At 58.1% G+C, this 23,084-nt stretch overlaps 2 protein-coding genes across 2 annotated transcripts; one reads left to right on the plus strand and one right to left on the minus strand.

Moving 5' to 3' along the window:
• Positions 1-299: 299 nt before the first annotated feature.
• GALNS (galactosamine (N-acetyl)-6-sulfatase) lies at positions 300-16,208 on the minus strand. Its single transcript, XM_055552152.1, has 14 exons — positions 15,964-16,208; positions 12,703-12,826; positions 12,048-12,122; positions 11,667-11,769; positions 9,658-9,801; positions 8,983-9,049; positions 8,668-8,795; positions 8,247-8,386; positions 7,052-7,155; positions 6,673-6,809; positions 6,066-6,168; positions 4,378-4,499; positions 2,955-3,072; positions 300-1,189 (listed from the first exon to the last, which is right to left on the minus strand). The coding sequence occupies exons 1-14, from the start codon at positions 16,078-16,080 to the stop codon at positions 1,103-1,105; spliced, it is 1,569 nt and encodes a 522-aa protein (XP_055408127.1). The 5' UTR covers positions 16,081-16,208; the 3' UTR covers positions 300-1,102.
• A 114-nt stretch (positions 16,209-16,322) lies between these two features.
• TRAPPC2L (trafficking protein particle complex subunit 2L) lies at positions 16,323-22,621 on the plus strand. Its single transcript, XM_055552354.1, has 5 exons — positions 16,323-16,430; positions 18,541-18,713; positions 19,660-19,747; positions 19,864-19,943; positions 20,752-22,621. Exons 1-5 carry the CDS (start codon positions 16,398-16,400, stop codon positions 20,795-20,797), a joined length of 420 nt encoding a protein of 139 aa, XP_055408329.1. The 5' UTR covers positions 16,323-16,397; the 3' UTR covers positions 20,798-22,621.
• Positions 22,622-23,084: the final 463 nt, after the last annotated feature.

Genomic DNA, 23,084 nt, shown 5'->3' on the forward strand with positions numbered 1-23,084 from the left:
CCCCAGGCCTTGGGTGGCGCGCACCGACCGGCCTTGCCCACTCTCCTTCCCTCCCAGCGGGTCTCGGCTGAGCTCCGGCAGCACCATACGAGGGGGCCTTCCCCCCAGGACCCCCGCCTCCCCCCCAGTCCCCGGTGCCTGAGGACTGGAGCAAGAAGGGGTTCGGAGCAGGGCCTGAAGAGGAGCAGTTCAGAAGACTCAGGGCTGAGAGAGGGGGCGAGCCAGAGGTGGAAGCCCAGGCATTTGGCCCATTCCAGCCCCAACCATGGCACCCAGGGGGCCACCTTCCCTAAATAGAATTTGTTTTTTAAAAAAGCTAAATGCCTGTTACTTTATTCTAAACCCGTTTTCTTCACCATTCCCCAAGTCTTAACAGTAGAGTTGGCAGGGCAGCCTGCAGAGCGGAAACCACACCATGGGAGTAGCCCACAGGCCCTTAGGGTGGGTCCCCTGGAAGCTATGCACAGGCTGGCTCAGGCTCATCTTCAAGCTTTGCCACCCTGGACTCCACAAAAGGAGGGCAGGCAGGGAACCTCTGAGGCACGGACAAACCCCAGTGTCTAAGATGTCTAAGGGAGGTGCTGGCATCAGCAGTCCCCACTGGACTAGGGAGGCTCTGGGTCAGAAAGGCCCTTGGCCACCCCCATCATGTTCACACCACACCCCTGCACCATGGGGGTGGGGTACACGGGGGAGGTGCTGGGGGAGGCCCTGTGCACAGCGCCAAGGGGCAACAGGATGGGAACGCAGGCTCAACACCAGGACCACAGTCCTCGAGGGGCTGCATCTCAGCCTCTGGGTCTGGGGACAGAACTCAGGCCCTAGACGAGGCGGCCATGAGGTAGCTGGAGCAGGGTGGGAACACGAGGCGAGTAGCCTCCAGTTCAGGGGCTGCTGTAGGCCTCAGGCAGCAGTCAGGCGGGCCAGGACAGCTGGCGAGAGACTCCAGGGCTGGGCTTGGGCAAGTACCGCTGCTGGCTACAGGTGACGTCCGTCTGGCAGGCTGGCAGGGCAGAGGGAGTTGGTGCTCTTCTAGCCGAGGGCCCTGAGGCCAGAGCCTTCCTAGGCCGGGGCTTGGGCCTGGCCTGAACCCAGGCTGTCGCTAGTGGGGCCAGGAGCACTTCTCCGGGACAGACTCCGGGGGTGTCAGGCACTTCCCTAACTTTTCACAGCCTGGGGGCGCCCAGTTCTAGGTAATGAAAGTTCAGAAAGAGGACATGCAGTTACTCCAAGCACTTCCAGACTAGGTACTGTCCAGACTCATGCCCTGCCCAGGCCTGTGACCTGCCCCACCCCAATAGATGGATGCCACAGTGTGGAACCACCTGTCTCATCTCCACCTGGCCTGGAAGCTCTGCGCCTGAGGCTGGCACAGGAGACACTGCCCTGTGGCAACCCGGTATTAGCAGGGCCTGCTTGTCACTGAAGGGGACAGTCTGCTAACTGCCCAGCACCATGGCCTCTGCAGGCCCCCAGGTGGTGGTGGAGGGGGTGGGACAGACTCCTCCCTCCCCATAAGCTATGTAGGTGGTGGCCTTGGTGCCTCTGCAGGCTTGCCCAGCTGCACCTTTGTGCACAGACTTGCTTTGTGTGGCCATGATTTCCTGGCAACAGGACACTCACATCCCTGAGAAGGAGCCTTCGTGGCTTTGCTGGGTCCCCCGACACAGGAAGTGTGCCCTCCCCAGAGTCACTCCACCCACTTTCGCCCCCCTCAGACCTTAAGTCTGAATTGGAGCATCAGTGCCTGTGAGAACCACGGCTCAAGTCTCCCCTGCCCTGAACACCATCAGGTGGCCCTCTGGATGCACGGCCACCTGGCAGAGCCAGGTTTAGGAAAGGGAGCAGTTCCCAACCTTTGAGGCAGGGCAGAGAAAGGGGTTGGGTGCACGCAAACGCAGATTCTGGGCCCAGCCTGTGCACCTGGGGGTCAGGGAGGGTGTCTGTTGAGGCCCTAGGGAGACGGGCTGCGAGTTGCTCTTGTCCTGAGAGCGGAGGACATGATCCAGAGTCTACACGCTGGTCCAGAGGAGCTGGGTGGACCAAAGCATGGAGGCTGGGGAGTGCTTTGCACACTGGCGCGCACATGTAGCTGCCCACATGTGTGTAAGCCGCTGAACCTCTTGTGGCAGTGCTCGCTTCAGAGTCTGAGCCCAACCCCCACTGTTCACTCACCTGGGAGCCGTGGCAGTTCCTGCCACGCCCAGGAGGTGACGGCAGTGCCCGTCAGGTTGGCCCCTCCCCATCTGCTGTACTGTCATTCTCTGAGCCACCTGGCGACCCAGCCCACAGGAGATGGTGTGCTGGGGTGGGGATAGCACCACATCCAAGACGACAAGACGGGTTTGGAGGGGGCACCGGGGGCTCTTCCCTGGGTGGAGGTCTCTCAGCCACGGGACCTGAGGGACCTCGGTGGTCCCAAGACGGGGCCCTTCTGCTCCATTGCTGAGTCCAGGGGCCAGAATGCCAGCCTGGTGTCCTTCTAAGGGACAGGGAGGCCCTGCTGGCCCCTGCCCCGAATCTTTCCCTGTGAGCCCTGGATGTGGACCACAGTGACCAGGCCACCCTCAAGGACAGCTGCCCCCGGTACTCCTCACCCCCAGGGAATACATCCAATGTCCTTTAGTTCTCGTCCCCGCTCCTCCACCCAGCTCAAGGCAGCAGCTCGGGCTGCACATCCATCCTCACAACTCCAGCAGGGTTTGGTGGGGGTGAGTGAGGAGCGGGGCTCACAGGCTGGCCGCACCCCAGGCCATCCACCCAGCCGGTCCACACCCACATCCCACACAGGTTTGGCTCATCTTGCTCCTGCAGAGAGGCCAAGAGACCCCCTGCCACTCCTGTGAGGTTGGAGCCAGAGCGTCAGGAGGGAAGCGGGGCTCATGTCTGAGGCAGACAGCTCAGCATGCACGCGGCCCTGAGCCGCCCCCACAGTCCACGTACAGACCACTCACCATGACTGCCCGGTTGCACACATTGAGCTGGGGCTGTCCGGGGACCAAGGCCTCCTGGTGCTGCTGGACAACCGGGGTGATCCGGCGAAGGGCGTCCAGGTACTCGATGCTGGCAACGCTGCAGGCAAACAGCACCAGGTCACGAGGTGGGGGAAGGGCAGAGCGAGCCTGGCAGCCCGCTCAGGTAGACCAGGGTGTGGGGAGACTGAGGGGACAGCCCTGCTCCAGGTGCCACCATATGGCAACCTGCCAGGAAGACAGGTTGGGGCTGTGGTCCCCCCTTGTCCTGCCTGCCCACCCTGAGGTGGGCACTCAGGGAACCGTCCAGCAAATGAGGGTTCAGGCAGAGCCAGGGGCCCAGGACAGTGGCTGCGACTCTTCAACCTGCTCCTCAGCTGGAAGCCCTGGAGCACTGCCCAGAACCGGGGGGCTCTTTCCTCTCTTGGGGTCCCTTTTAATCCTCTGGCCCAGGCTCCTTTTTCTTGGAGCAACTGGTCCTGGCGGATTGGACCGAGCCCACGTGGCTCCTGGGCCCTCAGCATCCTGCTCTGTTGGCTAAACTCGTCCCACCAGCTAGTCTCCCCAGGATCCTGTGTGACGGCATCGGGGGAGACGCCTGGGAGACCTCGTGCTCAGCCCTGCACACTTCCCAGACAGGTGGCAGCTCCAAGGGCTTCTTGCCCAGAGCTCTGTCCCCCAAGTCACCCCATGCAAGTCATGTGGTCTCCCCACCAGGGGAGCCTGGTATCCACGCTGGACCCTCTTCTTGGGCCAGTGACCCTGACAGTGATGGTGGGGTCTCCTGGGGGCACAGTGGCAGGTATGTTCCTTGGGACCTCGAATTTCAGGAGACACCATCTGGCCCGCTCACAGCCAGGGGCAAGGCTCGCTGCTGCTGCCGCCGCCGTCTAATAGACACTTGTATTGGAAGTCACGCATCTCCCTCTCTCTCTCACACACACACACACACACACACACACACGTCTGCCATCCAGGGTGGGTCAAACGATGTCTCTCCCACCCCACCTGGAGACCTGGAGGCCCATACTACTCATCTGTGAGGCGGGCTAAAGGCCTCGGGGCTGCCGGGGGTGGGATCATGTGCCCCACCTCTGCCATGGCCTGGCTGGAACAAACATCGGGAGCAACAAGCAGGTGCTGGGAGGTGACTCAGGGGAAAGCCCAGTAGATGGAAAACTATGGGGTGCAAGAGAGCAGGGCCAGTGACTCACTGGCCTTGACCTCTGGGTGGCCCCAGGGGGCAGTCAGACTGCCGGGGCCCTGTAGGCACAGGGCCTGTGGTCTGCTCTTGCCAGGTCTCAGCTCCACACTCACTCCCAGGCTGCCTCAGCCCAGTTGTAACCTCCAACCTCAGTCTCCCCACCTGTGCAAGCGTCCTGGGCCCCACAAGCCCCCGGCTCACCTGAGGGGGAACCTCTCTCCGGGGTCTCGGCCCAGGTGGAAGATGAGGGGCAGCTTCGTGTGCTCCTCCTGTGAGTGGGTGGTGACCCCTGAGACGTTCTGCCCGGGACAGAAATCAATGCCCTGAAATGAAAGGTGGGGGGGTGCAAGTGAATGTTCGATCTACGGGGCTCCTTGAGGCAGAGCAGGTCACAGGACGGCAGCAGCCGGTGAGCCCAGCAGGAACCGCAGACGGAGCCTTACCACACCCAGAGCTGCACCACCTGCCCTGAGCACCATCCCCTAGGGTTTCAGTACTTTTCTGTGGGGAGGGGTGAGTCTCTTTAAAATACTTTAGTCCACATTCTAATTTCTAGAGCAAAGCTTCTCACACCCACCCTGTGAGCCTTGTAGTGATGAGGCACATGGCGACCAGCATTTGTCCAAGACCCCTTGGCTGGCTGAGGAGGAGGGACTACGGACCTGAAGCCAGAGGAAATACAGGTGATCCCGACGCCTGCCTTTAACAGGAGTTGGAGCATCTGCTCCACCAGGCTTAGGGTCCAGCCCTGCTCCATGCCCTCCGGGTGGCCTCTGCCCTTGGGTTCAGCCTTTGATGCTCGTGTGAGATGGGGTTCCTGTGCCAGCGAGGCCCCCAGGCTGGAAGATGCCCCCCGGGGCTCCCTGACTTAGTTCAGGGAACTGCCTGCTGCTATCCTGGGTGAGTCAGATGAGGCCAGGGCAACCCTCCGGAAGAACTGGACCCCAGGGCCCTATAAGCAGCTGGACAGAGGTCTCCAGCCATCATTGGACATCGTTTACAGGATCTGGAATGGAGCCCTGGCTGGGTACGTTAATCCTGACCAGGGCTGGGGACACAGTGGTGCTCCCTGCTCCTTCTGACAGGCGATCCTCCCAATACCCATGGGTCTCTCCTGGCCAGCCAGTCAGCAAGTATTCTGCTGTTCAGTAAAGCAGGAGCCGAGGAGCCTGGGAAATTCCATTGTCTGCACCAAGCTATAGACCCCAAAGTCCGTCTAAGCTGCTGAGGGCGGCGAGAATGGACACCCAGGTGGTTCCCAAGTGGGTGACTCTCTGACCTTCTGGGAGCAGCCCAGCTGGAGAACAAAAACGGATTTAATGGTGGGAGAAACAACTATGTTCAGTGTAAAAAAGCTGAGCAGTTAATGGAGAAGAATCTAAGTCTAGACAGAAGACACAAATTATAATTTGGATGCAAATCAAATAAGCTATTTAATTAAGAGCCCACTAATTAGCACTGGATTTTTTTCTTACGACTGCTCACGGGAGGGAGGCCTTGCCCCTGGGGCATTGTAGCTGAGCGCCACCACCGCAGCCCAGCCAGGCAGAGAGGGGTGCGGGGAGGCCCGCCCAGCACAGCGCTGGCTTCTGGAGGGCAGGGTGGAAGGAGGGAGAGAGGGAGCAGAGTTGTGCCCTTGAGCTGACCTTGTGGGTTTAGTCCATAAATGCAGAAGGTCACATGGACACACAGACCCTCCCTCCTGCCTCAACCCCTAGGCATCAGACACCCTACAAGGGGAGGTCATGGACTTGGTGGGGACAAGCATGGCACAGCCCTTCTCCCTCAGTCTGGCACCCAGTACCTGACCCAGGACACCCTCAGGTGGCTCCCGGGCCAGGGGCACGGAGCCCTCCCCAAGATGGCTCCATGGGGCTGAGACTTCTCACCTGTTTGAACTCCTCCCAGGAATTAGTCCAGGTCCAGAAGTGGGCCTTGTACTGGCCGAGCGTCACTGCCATCAGCGTGTTGCCACGGTAATAGAATATCGGCCTGTCGGGGGACCGGCAGGGTCAGGAGAAACGGTCCCTGGGCTTCAGGGGAGGTCCCCCAGCAGGCCCATGATCTTTGGTTCTGGGGAGGCTGGCAGCGGAGTGAGGGGGTGGTGCCTGGGCTTGGCAGGTGGCCTGGCAGGGAGGGCCATGATGGCCGGCACCCCCCAATCCCTAACCCTGCGGTAACAAGCTCTCGTGGCAGGTTTTAAGACAGAAAAAAGGGAGCAAGCTGTCCGCTCCCAGCTGTAAACCTGCTCCAGCTATGCTGTTCACACTTTAGAAACTGCACTTGTTCACAGCACCCAGGAGAACTGATTTTGTTTGAGCACAACAGTAGCTGGTCTTGAGCTGGAGAAAATGACTGGACAGCGCCCAGGAGGAGCTGGACATGAGCAGAGGGTGGTGAGGGACACCGCGGGAAGGAGCAAGGCCTCTTGGCCCCACCACGCATCTCACGCCCAAGTCCCCTGGATCTCACCTCCCTCTGAGCAAGGACATCTACCTATCTGTCAGGCGGCCCTGCAGCATGGCGGGGAGGAGATCCAGGCCATCGATGGCCCTGTCCCTGGGCGGCTCCAGGCCTGCGAGGGACAGGCTGGTGGTGAAGAGGTCCATGATGCTGCCCAGCTGGTGGCTCACCTGCAATGCACATGGTTCTGTGCTGCCCAGATGCGCACAGTGAGATGCACACATACACGCGTGCGCGCGCACACACACACACACACACACACATGCAGTTACATCCCACACGGAGAACAGAGGCAGTCCCTGACTGATGACACATATGTGTGTCCTGGTGAGCACAGGGAGAAGGCCAGGAGGGGACAGAGCCTTCTTGCCCCAGGATGACCACAGGCCTGGCATGAGGCCCGCTGACTCACCTGGCCGGCAGGGATGCGTCCGGGCCACCAGGCGATCGCAGGCTCCCGCATCCCACCTTCAAATGTGGTCTGCTTCCCGCACAGAAAGGGCCCGTTGCTGCCACCTGGGGAGACAGCTGCCCATCAGCCCATGTGCCTGAGTCCCCAGGGTCACACACGCCCTGCCGGGCACTCGACCTTGGGACATGACTGTCCGCCTGGCTCCCTGCCCTGCCCTTCAGAGGTGCTGAACCACCAAGGCCACCTTGGAGACAAAGGACCAACCCTGGGGTTCAGGCCTCAAGTTCAAGGTCGGAATGCCTGGAGATAGCTGTGACCTAGAGCTGTGGTTGTAAGGTTGTGCCCCTGTGGACAGCGACCACAGATGCACAGAGCATGTAGACCATTGCTGAGACGTGAAATGTGAGACAGTTAGAACCCCAAGCCTGGCAGGTGCTGGACCCTTAAACGCCAACGTGCACAAGCAGTTCCTGTGCGGGGGGCTCTAGGGGAGCAGACCCCATCTTTCTGACATGCGCCACTCTGAGCAGGCGGTCCTTGAATCTCTGGGCAGAGGGCAGTCAGCCCGGCTCTGGCTAACAGTGCCCATGACAGAGGGAGGGTTCCTGCCCCCTGGGGACCCGGGGGACAGGGAGATGAACGCAGCAGCACAACGTTCAGCAGCGACCCAGTGGCTCATCCCTTCCCTGAAGCCCAAAGCCCACCTTGCTGGTCGGCACAGGGCCAGCAAGGGTCACTGGCCAGTGGCTGACGAGGGCTGTTCCTTGTGTTTCTCCAGCTGCAGGTGAGTACACGGGTCATCACCGTATTGTCCTCCCTCTCCTCCTTCTCAACCAGTTGCTCTGGTCCTGTCACTGAACACCCCCGGGCCCCTGTCTGCCCAGGACTCACAGCTGCAGGGTGTCCCAGGACCTCCCCATGCAGGCCCAGCCCCGGAGGGTTTCCTGCTCTCTGGGGCCTTCCTTACAGAACTGAATGACTCAGGCCCTCCTGGGGCCCCCAGTGTTTTTAGAGACACGTCACCACAGGGGTGTGAAAGCCTTATGGGACCGTGAAAAGCCAGGTATAACCACCTCCCTCCACGATGTGGAAAAGCCTCAGACCTGAGCAGCCTGGAGGCCAGGGTTCCGAGCAGGCCTGCAGTGGGCCAGGAACTGAGGGGCCCCAAGTGGACCCCATCTGCTGGGGCACCTACCTTGTCTGGGCGCAGAAATAAGGGCGGCACCATTGTCAGACGTGAAGAAAACAAAGGTGTTCTCTGCGATGCTCAGGTCCCGGAGGAGACGCAGGATCCTCCCGACGCTATCGTCCAGCTCACGGATGGCATCCCCATACCTGCGGGAAGGATGGGGCGATCAGTGGGGGCCAGCGGCATCAGGACCCAAGGGTGGTCGGAGCCTAACCTCAGGGATGGAGGGGAAGGGGCACAGGGGTCAGTCTCAGGTGGAATCGGGGTAGTGCCAAGCCCTCCGTCCACCCCCTGGAAGAGGCACAGATGCTTCATCACCCACAGCTGATGGTCACTCTGACTCTGCCCTGCAGGTGATCAGACATGGCTGACCACCCCCCCACCACTCCCGCCCTGGGGGTCCAGGTCTCTGGGGCAAAGGGCTCACCGCCCTCGCTGGCTGGTGCCCAGGAAAGGCTTGGAGGCGTAAATGGGCGCATGTGTAGCGTCGACAGCCCAGTAGAGAAAGAAGGGGCGGTGGGCTGCCTGCTGCCTCTGAATGAACTCCAGTGCCTCCTAAGGAGAAGGATGACGGTCATCCCCACCAGAGACCACCCCACTCCCTGGCCCGGAGCCCACCCAGCCCCATCATCCCCACCAGAGACCACCCCACTCCCCAGCCCGGAGCCCACCCAGCCCTGTCGTCCTGCCCAAGACCACACCCTCCCGGGCCCAGAGCCTGCACGGCACTGGCAGCCGTCACCTGCAGATAGATCTGGGTGAGGTTGGCTTCTCCGGTCTTCAGGTTAATTGGAAATTCTTCATAAAATCTGAAAACAGTACAGACCCAAACAAAGATCAGCCTTCACTGCAGGGAAGCCCCCTCCCTTATCTCCTGGAGGAAGTCAGAGCCTGGAAGGTCCCAGGTCCTGGGGGACCAGGTTGGGGTAGGGCTGAGGCTGCGCCCCTGCCCGGCGGACAGGCAGGACTGGGAGAGGAAGGGGTGGGTCCCCGGGGCTGTGGAGGGCACAGGGCCTTTCTCTGGGGTGCAGGGGGGTGGTGCTGGGTGAGCTACCCAGCTCTGTGGTGCACTGACATGTAATAAGCTCCAGCAAAATACAAATAATAAAAAGGAACAAAGAAAGGGAAGTTAACCCAAACCCTGCCCCACAGCCGCCCGATGGTCAGAACAGGTGGTCCTGCAGCTGATGGCCCCTGGACAGTGGATTAGAATGAGGCTGACCATTTGGAACACAGCCCCCTGGCCGCTTCAGGGGTCGGGCCTGAACCCTAGAAGCTGAATAAAGTGTCTGGGGCTCTCAGCACATTTCCTGAGACTGTTAGAAGCCCCCTGAGGTGGGGTGCTTATCAGCCATGGCTCACAGGACAAGTCTGGGCGTGTGCAGGAGTTGGTGGAGTGGAGCCCAGGACTCAATACCTGCCGACCATCTCCTGATCCCGGTACACGGGAATGTTGGGCCTCGCCTTGTTGTCGTAAGGTCCAAAGTGACAGTTGGGGGATCCAAACCACTCATCGAATCCGTGCTTCAGGGGGTGGAACTGAGGTCGGTGGCCCAGGTGCCTGGAGACAGGAACCCAGGGCACTTCAGGGAGCTCCGCAGAGCAACCACCCTCGCCTTTGGAGAAAGGCTCAGGAGACGAGGTCCTGCCAGCCCAGGGCGCACTGAGTCTGGAGGCCACAGCACCTCCCACCTTGGCCACCCAGGAACAGCAGAGGGGAGCACACCCTGGGGCTGCCTGGACCAGGTCTGGTGATTGTGCTCAATGCCTGGGCAGGAGCCAGTGGAGACAACAAAAGAACATGGCGAGATGCCTGCAGGGTGACAGCCCAGCTGTTTCCTGAGGCTGTGTTTGGACCCACCCCCTGGTCCCACCCAGGGGCCCCTTCCCACGTCAGGTCCTTCTGCCAGAGACTCTTGAGAAGGTATGGCTTAGGAAAGCAGCGTCCGGGCAAGGTGCCCCCACCCTGGGAAGTGGACAGGTCTCCTAGAGTCACGTCTGCAGGGTCGCTGGCACAGGCCAACCCCAGGTGACCATGAGCTCGCCGCACTGCTTGGTCACTCGGCCAGGATGGATGTGGCCAGGGCACCAGGGCAGGACAGGGCCAGAGCTGAGCTGGCCAGCAGCGGAGTCTGGGTGCCTATAGGCAAACCTCTCGATCCCCCACTGTGGGTCCTGACCCACTCTGCCTCTGAGGGACGGCTGCCAGCCTCTGCAGCCCTTGTGCGGAGCAGGGTAGGGGACACCGCACCAGCTCTGCCCTGAGCTCTCTTTAGAGGTGCTTCCTCTCTGGGCCGCAGCTACACAGCAGGGCTGGGCCTGAGTCCTTCAGCCCAAACGGCCTTCACGGAACAGAAACACCCATGAAGGTCCAGCTCGTGTGAAGCTGTTGATTCAAAGAGCTGGTCCCAGAGCAGCTGTGGGGTCAGCACTGTCTGCAGGTCTCAGAGCCCATCCTCATCCTGGCCAGGGCCATCCTGACCCCAGCCCGTCCACCTCCCTGAGTCCACGCTGGCTGCTTCTCTAGGCCCTGCCATGCCCTTTCCTGCCCCAGAGTCCGCCTGCCTCCAGAGCTCGTGGGGACAGGTTCCGCTTCCAGCTGGGGCAGCACGGAGTCACGGACCATGAACAGAAGACCGCTGGACCAGGGTGGAGCTGCCAGGCTGGGCAGGGAGCACCAATCACAGGCACTTCCCCTCTGTGGGTACAGCCCTGGCGCGGCCCAGCCACTGTCTCCCCAGGCCTTCCCGTCTCTTCCGGAGCCATGCAGGCTTCTACAACCCTCGTGCCCTCTTCGGCTTCGCGCTGCAGCCACCACCCTCTCCCAGCTCATCAACTCAGCAGGACGGCTTCCGCCTGGTCTCAGGAGTGAGGAAGTGCTCCTGAAGCTTCCAGACTCCCCGACTCGCTGAGTCTCCTCTCCTGGCTTCTGCAGATCCCCCTGCCGCCATAACAACCGGGTGGAGCAGGGGCCCCCAAGAGGTGCAGATGAGGTGCTTGAGAAGTGCGTGCCAGGGGGCTGAAGGGGAGAGGGTCTGAAGCACAGCCGCAGCAAAGGAGACACAATCAGGTCTGGAAAAGCAAGGGAGGCTTCCTGTAGGAAGACAGGCCTGGTCTCTGAGGGGTCCAACAATCAGGAGAGGGAAGAGAGGACATCCGACCTCTGCATCAACCTCCAGGGCCATGCATAGTGGTGTCCCCGGGGAGCAGGAGAGGAGACACCTCACAGCCCTCTAATCATCACCCCGATGACCCAATCACATGACCTTCCACCCCTGCCTGCTTCCTGGTTTCACCATGAGACAGAGCCTCCTGACGTGTCCTCCGTGATGGCATGTGTGTGCAATAATGGGGCTGCTTTGGTGGTGCTGTGCAGCCAACACCCCAGCCTCGTCACGGAGCTGGCTGGCGGGGTGTGGGACTCACCACTTGCCCACGATCTTGCTGGCATAGCCGGCTCCCTTCAGCAGTGCCGGCAGCAGGAGCTCCGAGTCCGGGATGCCCCCCACTATCTCCTGTGGAGTGTAGGCTGCAGAGCAACACAGCCCGTGAGCTGCACGCAAGGGAGGCCACGCACCGTGAGGATCGAGGGGCAGAGCCCTGGTGGGGGTGGCATCGCCCGGGCACTTTTCGGGTCTTCCAGCTATACCTCACTGTCAGCACTGTTACCGGGGTGGGACGGGCAAATGTGCCCCCAAAGGGGGTCTGGGCCTCAGGAGAGGGCCCACCCCGGGGTCTCTGGAACACACCCTCCTCCAAGGACCATGAGAAACCCCACCAGGTCAGGGAGCCCGCCCTGGAGCCTACCGTTCCTGGCGTGCCCATTGGTGGTATAGAAGCCGCTGCGGATGGGCAGACGTCCGGTGAGCAGAGCTGCCCTGGCTACACAGAAGGGACACAGCAGAAACATGTGTCACACGTCCAGCCTGAGGCTGGCCCTGCAGTGCCTGAGTCCCGGAAGCCCCTAGAGAGCCGGGTGGGCGCACAGCCTCCCGCCTCGTGCTCTCCAGCTCCTGGGACAGCCTGTGGGTCATGGCCAGCCCCACCAGGATTACTTCTCATCCTGAGATCAGAGATTCTCCTCACCTGTAGGGCCCCCACACCTCTGGCTGACAACCACTTCCCCAGCCCAGCGCTTTCCCTGAATGAGCCGCTGAACTCAGCTCCGTGAATGAACAGCTGCTGCCAAGGTCCCCACAGGCTCCAAGCCCTTGGTGACCTCTGACAGCTCTGGTGGCCCTGTGTCCTCCAGGGGGTGGATCCTGGGAGCTCCCCAGCATCAGGGTTCGATGGACGCCTGGATGGATGCCCCTCCACACCCCTGCCCCGTCCCATGCCTGCCCCCTGTATCCCACCTCCGGTCTGCAGGTCCCCCCACCCCGCCTCACTTCACTGCTGTCTCCCTGCTCCATGTGTGCCCCCGGCCCCCACGCCCCAGTGGCCTGAGCCAGCCCTGACTTACACGGGGAGCACAGGGGGTTGGCCGTGTAGAAGTTCGGGAAGAGCATCCCCTCCGCGGCCATCCGGTCCAAATTCGGGGTCTCTCTGGAAGGTTCTCCATACACCCCCAGGTCACCCCACCCCATCTGCAGGAAGGAGCATGTGGAGGTCGGGTGAGAACACAGCTGGAGCCGCTCCTGGTGCCCCAACTGCGGCCAGGACACAGTCTGCCGCTTCCCCGGTGCAGATGCCAGCCCATGTGCTCACAGGGCACCAGCATCAAGAGTCCTCTGCCCTCCACACAGACATGGAGGCCGTCCTACTCCTCGGGGCAAACTCAGATTTGAAAACAGCGGTGAGGGCCCACAGAGCCAACCCAGTGAGGCCCCGAGACCTGTGGTCCCTCCTGAGCTTGCCACCCGGAGAACCAAGCCGGCCGGCACCCAGACACGGGGCAGATGTCCACAGCAGGACTCCCGACAGCCCTAAGAAAATGCCCGAGTCCGTCACTGATCAACAGTGGACAGAACGTGGGCTGTCCACCTAGTACCGGGATGAACAGAGGCCCCCCTCAAGTTTCTTTCCATTCAGAACCTGTGAACGTAACCGTATCTGGAACACAGATGTATCAGCCTGCCTGCACCTGTGCAGAAGGCAACCGGACCCTGGCCCTGTGGTTCCCCTCCTGCCCTCCGCCTTGCTTTCCTTAGTGGGACATTCAGGGCTTCTGGGCAGTACAGGGGCCACACGTGGCTATGAGGAATGATCACGTGCACGCGCATGTGTGTGTCCACATCAACACACTTGGGAGGAGGCCCTGGAGATTCAGGACACTGTGGGGACCCAGAGCCGGTGTTTGTACAGCCCGGCCTCACACCTCCCAGGAGTCATGGGGGCCTCCTTAGTCCTGTTTTACGAGTAAAGAACAGAGACACACACGGTGCTAGGGTCCAGGTGGGCTAGAGAGAGCTCTGTGCCCCGGCCCACCAGCCACAGAGAATGGAGGTGAGCCAGAACCACTGAAAAAAGCTACTCAGCATCTTCTAAGAATTTCCACGAGCTGATGCCTACTGGGCCTGCGCCGGGTCTGAGGACCTGCTGGGGGGCACCCCCAGGCCTGATGACTGTAGGGGTGAGGCCGGGTGAGGACACAGCACTGTGGGGGGCCTGAAGCCTGTCTGGTCTGGAGAGCCGTGCTCCCCACTAATCCTCAAGTTGCTTTGAGTCTGTTTTCTAACATTCACTGACCAGGACAGAGGTCTCCCCAACTTCTCCGGGCTTCAGCTGCCAGAGTCACAGGAGGAGATGACACAGGAGAGGTGGGGGCACCAGGGTCTTTTGGCCTGCTGTTCCTGGTTCCTGGGGCCCACCCTGGGCACCCAGGTGGACAGTCCCCCGGTCAGCCCCCTTGAGTAAGATGTGCCCAGCATCGGTCCCCCTCCACCACTCAAAGAATGCAAGAGAGACCAGGAAGCCACCCGCTAGGCCTATCACCCAGCAGCCCCAGTAACAAGCAAAGAGAAACACTAGGTGTGGGCACAGGTTTTGTTTTGTTGCTTTAGCTGAGCAGGGCCTTAGTTGCTGTACATGGGACCGTCCATCTCTGTTGCAGAATTTGAACTCTTAAAAAAAAAAAAACTATTTATTTGGCTGTGCCAGGTCTTAGTTGCCACACCCAGGATCTTCAATCTTCACTGTGGCATGTGAACTCTTAGTTGCGGCAAGTGGGATCTAGTTCTCTAACCAGAGATTGAGCCCCAGGCCTCCTGCATTGATAGTACAGAATCTTAGCCACTGGACGACCAGGGAAGTTTCCAGGTTTTTTTTTTAGCTCCATAAATCCAGGAAACGACCATCTCAACAAGCCTGCAGCGTCAGTCTTTCCTAATGAACCGTCACCTTGGGGAGAGGAGAGGCAGAAGTGGGAGAGGCTAAGGGCTCAGCTTGGTTCAGCCTCGATGATTTAAGTACTTAAACAGCCTTCCTGCCTGGGAGCCTCAGCTCTGAGAAGGCTGACCCTGACACAGCAAGCATTTCCAAGACCCACGTATTGGTTATGAAGCAAAGTTTCCTAACCAGCCATCAGACGGGCTCCCAAAGAGAGGAGCTTTGGGGCCCCTTCGGGAGCCAAGGTGTCTGAGCAGCTGTGACTGAACTGAAACACATTCTATCTCACCTCTGAGAGGAGCCTCTACATATTGGTGGCTCTGCGATCTTTTCTAGCTTATCTGAACACTGTTAGCTTTTTGTAATAAAGAATTAGGGATTCCCTGGTAGCTCAGCTGGTAAAGGATCCGCCTGCAGTGCAGGAGATCGTGGTTTGATTCCTGGGTTGGGAAGATCCACAGGAGAAGGGATAAGCTACCCATTCCAAAGAATTACTTTGATAATAAAAAATGTTGCATGAGATATATTTTACGTTTTTTTCTTATAGTAAATGTTTGAAATCTGAGGGTTTTACACACACAGAACCTTGCAATTCTGACAAGCCAGGAGCGTAGAGCAGCAATGTGAGGCTCGTGGCCTCAGTCCAAAGACTACTGGGAGTCTTTGCTGGCCTTTTGGGGGAACTTTGAGATATTTTTACTCGCAACTCTTCTGACACTAAATGTGTGTGGGAACCTCCATTTCACTCACCCAAAATACATTCCTGGCTTTCTTGGGAAGGAGGATGGGGACCAAGTCATAAAGAAGCTGGGAACAGCTCGGTTTATCCCCAGAGTTGGCTCACCAGGGTGACCAGGGTGACCTAGGGCCACACACATGCTCAACGGGGGACATTCCTCTGGTTCAGTTCTTTACCACCCCACAAAGACCTGACCTTTGGCCAGAAATCCCAGCAGAGGCAGAGCAGCCAGATCAAGGAACTCTGGTCCAGTAGGGCAAAGACAGCAGAAGGGACTTTCAGAGCAGGCAGGCCGGAGTCTCAGTCAGCTCTGCACTCTTTTTCTGCTACCAACGCCCGGAGAATTGGAGGGCAACAGGTGAGCAGAGGTCCTGGAGACCTGGTCCTCACGTGGCCAGCACCACAGTTGGTCTGGGCTGCCGCTCAGACCTTCCTGCACGGTGTGGGGCAGGGATGGGGCAGTGGAGGCACAGGGCAGAAAGGTCTTCTCCTGGTCCGGCCCGCAAACGCCCACCTCACTTCAGCTTCACTCAAGAGCCACGCTGCGGACGGCAGAACCAGGCATGACCCCCACACCGCTGGCCGCCCTTCCCCTGCCCCCGACCTCGCGCCGAGCGCAGCAGCCCTTCCCGGAGCCCGGCTCGCGCGGACACTCACGTCGTCCATGAGCAAGAGCAGGATGTTGGGGGGCTGAAGGGCGCGCACGACCCCCAGCTCCGCGGCGCTTAGGACCAGAAGCAGCCACCACCTGGTCGCCACAGCAACCGCCGCCATGGCAACCAGGCCAAGTGCCACGGACCCCGGAAGCTGCAGGAACCTGGCAGGCGAAGCGAGCTGTCCTTCCGGCCTGGCGATGGGGCGATGCCACGATGTCTGAGTGACAGGAGGGGCGGGGTCAAGGCTCTTACACTAGAAGGGGGGGGGTAGGGCGGGGTCAGGCCCACTGAATACCAGAAGAGGTGGGGCAAGGCCGGCTGAGTGACAGGAAAGGCGGGGTCGCGGCCGACTGAAAGACTGGCGAAAGGGGCGGGGCCTGGCCGGCCTCGTGACCGGTGTCGTCGTCATGTGACGCGGCCGGTCGGGCTCCCAAGATGGCGGTGTGTGTAGCGGTGATCGCCAAGGAGGTGCGTATGCGGGCTACAAAGCCCGCTCCACCGTCACCCTCTTTCTCCGCCTTCCCTCCTTCCCTGCCTCGGGGACTCCAGAGGGTGGGCGCCGGGACTTTGCCGAGCCTAGGTGGCCGGGGCGGGCCCGGGGTAGGCGCCGCGCAGACCTACACCTGCCGCTGCCGGAGCGTCACAGACCGGGTCCTCCTCTTCTGTCCCGGCCCCTGCTCCGCCCAGCCATCGTCGGCGGGCTGTGTGGTTTCCTGCTCCGGAGTCTAGCCGTCCACTTCGGTTCGTCGTGCTCCGCCGCGCGCTTCCACTGGCCGGGCCATCGCTTACCTTCCACCCCACACGACTGACTCGCTTTTCTCCGCTCCGCAGCCACAAATGTACCGTGACACACCCCTGCCTAAAATCTCAACAGTGGCTTCTCATTGGAATCACGTCTGAATAATCTTCCTCCCATACCAGTGACATCCTCCACTCCAACCGACGGAATTACTTGCAGCTCCCCTGCCAGGCTGTGCTCTCTCACTGGGCCTTTGGACCTGAAACCCCACCCCGCCCTCCTCCACTCGCGTTCCCTCCACTGGCCACCATAGATTTCACTTTCTCTAGAAAGCTCTTTCTAAATCCTACGATTGAGCTGCGTGGCCAACCACCCGCCCCAGTATACTGCAGGGAACCTTGGTAGCCTCACAACCTTTGGTTAAGACAAGCCTTCTGAGGCAGTTCTCCCGTGAAGCTCTTGTTACGCTGGGTTCTGTGTTAGCACGTGCTGCGTTATTTGTCGGTGGGTTTGTGGACTGTCTCCTTCACCCGATGTCATCCCTATCAGTCAGGGTAGGGGCAGTGTTGTGCACACTATATTTGTGCAGCACCAGCCCTGTGGCAGCCTGGAAAGATGCTGTTTAAACTCCAGGGTCAGTTCAGTTCAGTTCAGTTCAGTGGCTCAGTCGTGTCCGACTCTTTGCAGCCCCATGAATCGCAGCACGCCAGGCCTCCCCGTCCATCACCAACTCCCAGAGTTCACTCAAACTCACGTCCATCGAGTCGGTGATGCCATCCAGCTATCTCATCCTCTGTCGTCCCCTTTTCCTTCTGCCCCCAATCCCTCCCAGCATCAGAGTCTTTTCCAATGAGTCAACTCTTCGCATGAGGTGGCCAAAGTACTGGAGTTTCAGCTTTAGCATCATGCCTTCCAAAGAACACCCAGGGCTGATCTCCTTTAGAGTGGACTGGTTGGATCTCCTTGCAGTCCAAGTGACTCTCAAGAGTCTTCTCCAACACCACAGTTCACAAGCATCAATTCTTCGGTGCTCAGCTTTCTTCACAGTCCAACTCTTTCATCCACACATGACCACTGGAAAAACCATAGCCTTGACTAGACGAACCTTTGTTGGCAAAGTAATGTCTCTGCTCTTCAATGTGCTATCTAGGCTGGTCATAACTTTTCTTTCAAGGAGTAAGCGTCTTTTAGTTTCATGGCTGCAGTCACCATCTGCAGTGATTTTGGAGCCCCCAAAAATAAAGTCTGACACTGTTTCCCCATCTATTTCCCATGAAGTGATGGGACCAGATGCCATGATCTTCGTTTTCTGAATGTTGAGCTTTAAGCCAACTTTTTCACTCTCCTCTTTCACTTTGATCAAGAGGCTTTTTAGTTCCTCTTCACTTTCTGCCATAAGGGTGGTGTCATCTGCATATCTGAGGTTATTGATATTTCTCCTGGCAATCTTGATTCCATCTTGTGCTTCTTCCAGCCCAGCGTTTCTCATGATGCACTCTGCATATAAGTTAAATAAGCAGGGTGACAGTATACAGCCTTGATGTACTCCTTTTCCTATTTGGAACCAGTCTGTTGTTCCGTGTCCAGTTCTAACCCCAGGGTCAGGTTGCTCCAAAATGGCTCTGCAGAGATGGAGGTCTGAGCTGACCCTTGAAGAATCTAAAATGAGTCTGCCAGCGCCTCTGCCCAGGTGACAGTTGCAGGAGTTGGCATGTTGGGAAACAGCCAGTATCATGGGGTTAGGAGAAGGGCACCCACTAGGGTGGGGCCTTGTTTTCTGGGCCAGTGCAACCAGGGTGGATCCTTGTCACTTCAGCCACCATCATCCTTTTCTTGCAGAATTATCCTCTTTACATCCGCAGCATCCCCACGGAGAATGAGCTCAAGTTCCACTACATGGTGCACACATCCCTGGACGTGGTGGATGAGAAGATCTCTGCCATGGGGAAGGCCCTGGTGGACCAGAGGGAGCTCTACCTGGGCCTGCTCTACCCTACAGAAGACTACAAGGTGTATCCTTGTGTCTGCCAGCGACTTCAAGTCTGAGGATTTTCTGCAGTCTCAGAGTGCACTGTAGCATCAGGTCCCTTTGAAAAGCATCTTATAACGTCACTTGGAAAGGAAAAAAGATGTGGGCTTTTGATCAATGGGGAATTAGAGCAGCTTGAGGCCAATTACGACCTCATACCCTTTTCCTTTAGTTAGGAGGATGATGTGGGAACAGCCAGGCTTGAGTTGCCTGGAGAATTGTGACAGTCCTCACTTGTCCCTGGGGTTTGTGGAGGGACTGGGGACTCTCTAGCATCATGCCTGCGAGGACACCTTCCTGTGCCGTCCCAGCGGGGCCACCACCTCCTGAGCCAGGGGTCATCGTTCACTAATCTCTTTTTCAGGCTCAGCCCCACCTGTCACTGTAAGATCTTGACCAGTCCTCAGGACATATTATTCCAAAACCCATGGAGTTCAAAGACATTCCAACAAGTATTTCATAGTAATGACCTTGCCCAGTGTCACTGCCTGGGAGCCACTGGTCTACAAGACAAAGTAGCCTTTTGAGGTGTGGGTACCTTAGGCTGACTGCACCTCATTTGTGCAACCTCTGGTTTTGCAGTTAACTCTCTGGGGCCAGGAATTGATGCAGAGAGAGGGCAAGGTGCCCCAGGGTTCGGGCAGGTTGCCCCAGGACTTGAGTTGTGACAGGCCTTAGTTGCCTGCCCTCTGCTCCTCCAGCAAACACCGGAAGCTGTATAAGGAAGTGTTCGGTCACATCTGGCATGGCCCTGTGTCCTCCTGGCACTGCAAGACAGGCTCAGGCCAGGGCTGGTGCTGTGATGCAGGTTGTCATGCACCTTCAGAGCAGCTGAGGAGCTGGGAGACATGTGCAGATGGCCCTGCACTCACAGACTCTGCAGTGATGAGTCCCTGTGTTAAGAGCAAATTCCCTAACCAGCTGTGCAGATATGGCTACGTGACCAACTCCAAGGTGAAGTTTGTCATGGTGGTGGATTCCTCCAACACGGCGCTCAGAGACAACGAGATCCGCAGTGTGAGTGTGGGGACTAGTGACTTGATTTTCCCTGTTTCTTTAGAAATGCTGAGAAGCCCTCAGCGTGGCAGCAGCTGTGCGTCCATGTGAAGTAAACATGTTGCTTCTTGTTTCAGATGTTCCGGAAGCTGCACAACTCCTACACAGACGTGATGTGCAACCCCTTCTATAACCCGGGGGACCGCATTCAGTCCAGGTGGGCGTGGCACCTTCTCTGGTAACCCCTGCCCTGCTGAGAGGCAGCAATTCTGAGAGGGATGGAGAGAGGGAAGGCCTTTTTAAGCAACAGGCACTGTGCCTCTAAGGCAGCTGTTCTGAAATGGCAGAACCCTGTTTTTCCAAACAGGGTTTGGAAATGCTTACAAGGATCTCCAACACGTGAAACGGAAGGGGAGTTGGGGAGCAGGGCGGGGGCAGAGCTTGTCCATCTGGTTTTCCAGGTGCGCCCAGCAGGTACTGGGGCACCTCCCCAGATCCCAGTGAGGGCCCAGGCATATGGACAGGAGCCTTCTGGCAGAAAGGTTCTCTTGCCAGTGCTGATTTTGTCTTTGACATTGAACTTGGATGATTAGAAAATTCGATTACAGGTATCTTCCAAATAGCCTTCAGTTAAACACAGACAAAACACTGGAATGTCAAAAAAGATGTTTCCCAAAGAAGCGTTCACGCGTATGTGCTCCAGAACTGCTCCTGGGAATTCCCTGCATTCCCAACAGGTGACTCCAGCCAGACCCTTCCTGTGGCACCTCCCCTCAGTGGTGACACTGTATCTTGGGTCATCCGGGTTCCCACCCCTGACTGGAGACCCAGCCAGGGCAGCTCTGTGGAAAGTCGCGCAGGAGTGAGGCAGAAGACTCAGATTCTCACCACCCAGTGTGGGAGGATGCACACATGGGCCTCAGCCAGCTTCACTTACCCGGACCTGGGAGACTGATGTCTCTGCCAGCCGGGGATGGAGGGCGGGCGTAGGTCTGCCTCTTTGATTGGTCCATTTCTCTCTCCAGGGCCTTCGATGGCATGGTGACCTCCATGATGATCCAGGTCTGCTGAGCAGAGCTCTGCAGCCCCTGGCTGGAAGGAAGGGTTCTGTACATAACCACATTGTCCAGATGTCTGTTCATCTCACTTGCCTCTCCTGGGGGTCGCTGGGGGCAGGCCTCATGCTTGGGGCATGTTGACTAAAGGTCTCGTGAGATCAGCTTTGGGTTTTTCCTTCTGAGACAGCAGAGGCTTGAATTAAAGAGAGTTTAGGGACTCCCCTAGCCGTCCAGTGATTAGGACTCTGAGCTTCCACTGCAGGGAGCCCAGGTTTGATCCCTGGTGGGGGAACTAAGATCCTGCAATCGATGTACTACACCCCAAAAAAAGAGTTTACGTGGGACTTTACAGAGGACAGAGCTGATCAAGGACCAGATGGAACAGGAACTCTTGTCCCCACTAGGCACGAAGGGGCAGGGAATGCCTGGTGGCAAGAGCTCCTGGAGCTTGGAGGCTGTGAAGGGAGGGGCAGAAGACCTGTAGACCGGCCACCCTGCTGCATCAATGCCCTGGCTGCACCCCCCAGTGACTGAGAAGGTGGGCTTGTCTGGAGGGGTCAGCCTCCTGTGCCCAGAGCCCAATTAGAGGGGCACGTGGGATGTCCTGTACACCTTCCCTTGGGGGTGGGGCTTCCCCTTTTTGGTTTTGCTCCACCCTGGAAGGTGTAGCTAGCATCTCATCAACTGCTGCTAAGTTGCTTCAGTCGTGTCCAACTCTGTGCAACCCCATAGACGGCAGCCCACCAGGCTCCGCCATCCCTGGGATTCTCCAGGCAAAAACACTGGAGTGGGTTGCCATTTCCTTCTCCAATGCATGAAAGTGAAAAGTGAAAGTGAAGTCGCTCAGTCACGTCCAACTCCCAGCGACCCCATGGACTGCAGCCCACCAGGCTCCTCTGCCCTTGAGATTTTCCAGGCAAGAGTACTGGAGTGGGTTGCCATTGCCTTCTCCAACTGCTGGTGGGCATCAAATGAGCAAACTCTGAGAGTCCCCTTCTGCCTCCTTAGTCACTCTGGAGGAGGTCTTTGGCCAGGAGAAAGGTAGTTTAGACTCACTGGGAGTGGGGAAGCTGTGATCTGTGAGTGTTGGCAGCCCAGGGCTAGATCTGGGGTGCATTCTGCTCCGCTTATCTTTGGGTTTACTAGCACAGATGAGATTTTTTTATAATTACAGAAATAAAAAAAATCAGCTCAGAGTGTGTATGAAAGACACAAGTCCCAGGTTCCCCACCACCACCACCCTCCACACACACACACACACACACACACACACACACACAGGTGGAATCATAGGACCTAGACGAGGGCCAAGAAGTGTGATCAGCAGGTATGGGGCTGATGCAGCCATCTGCACGTGGGCTTTCTCCCCAGTCCATCCTCAGATCTCTGGTTGAGCTGTTACTAGTAATCTCTCCTGCCTGAGGAAATGACCAAAGCAGGGATTGCAGTTTGCTAAGCTGACATCCATTCTGTCTTGTTTCTTTACTAATAGGTCCCTAGTGTTATTGGGGACAATTGGTCAGACAAAATATACTTCTTGTCCTCACATGGGTAGGTCATTGTGGCGTGTAAGTGGATGGTGTTGGGAGGCACTTGCAGGAAAGATACTTAAAAGAGGGATTTAGCTGGCAGTACCTTCACTTTTCCCCTTCTATCCTGGAACTTGGATGTGATGGCTGAAGCTTAGGAAACTATCTTGAGAGCATGCAGACAAGATTCATCCTCTAAAGACGGGGAGCAGAAAACTAGGCAGTGTCTGGGTCTTTGCTGACATACCAGTCCTGAATGTTCAGCATTTTTTTTTTAATTAAAAAATAAAACCCCTATCTTGGTTGAAGCTACTGCTATTTGGGTTTTTCTTTGGGTGGAGCCAGACCAACCCATAAATTGCTTTATATTTAAGGGTTTTCACATGCATTTCCATTTTCAGCCTGAGAAAATAAGGGTTAGAAGTAATCTGCTTGCCTTTGCCAGCAGAACTCTCAGATAGCACTTTCACCTTAACTTTTTTTTCTTTGTACCATGAGGCTGGCCTCAACAGAGCCCGCCTGCCTGTTCGTCCCCAGCTGCCCCAGGCCCATCCTCCCTCCAGGGGCTGAGCCCTGTCAGATGCAGCCCCTACTCAGTCCTTGGCTGTTCCACCAGTGATTTCTGTTGAAGTTGGTCTTCCCTCAGGCCCATCCTCCCTCCAGGGGCTGAGCCCTGTCAGATGCAGCCCCTACTCAGCCCTTGGCTGTTCCACCAGTGATTTCTGTTGAAGTTGGTCTTCCCTCCCCATCAGGATTCCTTCTCCCTTCTGT

The sequence above is a fragment of the Bubalus kerabau genome, chromosome 17, assembly GCF_029407905.1.
Source record: "Bubalus kerabau isolate K-KA32 ecotype Philippines breed swamp buffalo chromosome 17, PCC_UOA_SB_1v2, whole genome shotgun sequence".
In the NCBI taxonomy this organism is placed as follows: domain Eukaryota; kingdom Metazoa; phylum Chordata; class Mammalia; order Artiodactyla; family Bovidae; genus Bubalus; species Bubalus kerabau.

Excerpts from the sequence above, each read along its gene's own strand:
- GALNS (XM_055552152.1), bottom strand. The coding sequence starts at position 16,080 with ATGGCGGCGGTTGCTGTGGCGACCAGGTGGTGGCTGCTTCTGGTCCTA. Across the intron at positions 9,802-11,666 it reads AGCAAGATCGTGGGCAAGTG|GCACCTGGGCCACCGACCTC; the intron begins GTGAGTCCCACA and ends TCCTGTCTCCAG. Across the intron at positions 9,050-9,657 it reads GATCAGGAGATGGTCGGCAG|ATTTTATGAAGAATTTCCAA; the intron begins GTATTGAGTCCT and ends TACTGTTTTCAG.
- TRAPPC2L (XM_055552354.1), top strand. The coding sequence starts at position 16,398 with ATGGCGGTGTGTGTAGCGGTGATCGCCAAGGAG. Across the intron at positions 16,431-18,540 it reads TAGCGGTGATCGCCAAGGAG|AATTATCCTCTTTACATCCG; the intron begins GTGCGTATGCGG and ends CTTTTCTTGCAG. Across the intron at positions 19,748-19,863 it reads GAGACAACGAGATCCGCAGT|ATGTTCCGGAAGCTGCACAA; the intron begins GTGAGTGTGGGG and ends TTCTTGTTTCAG.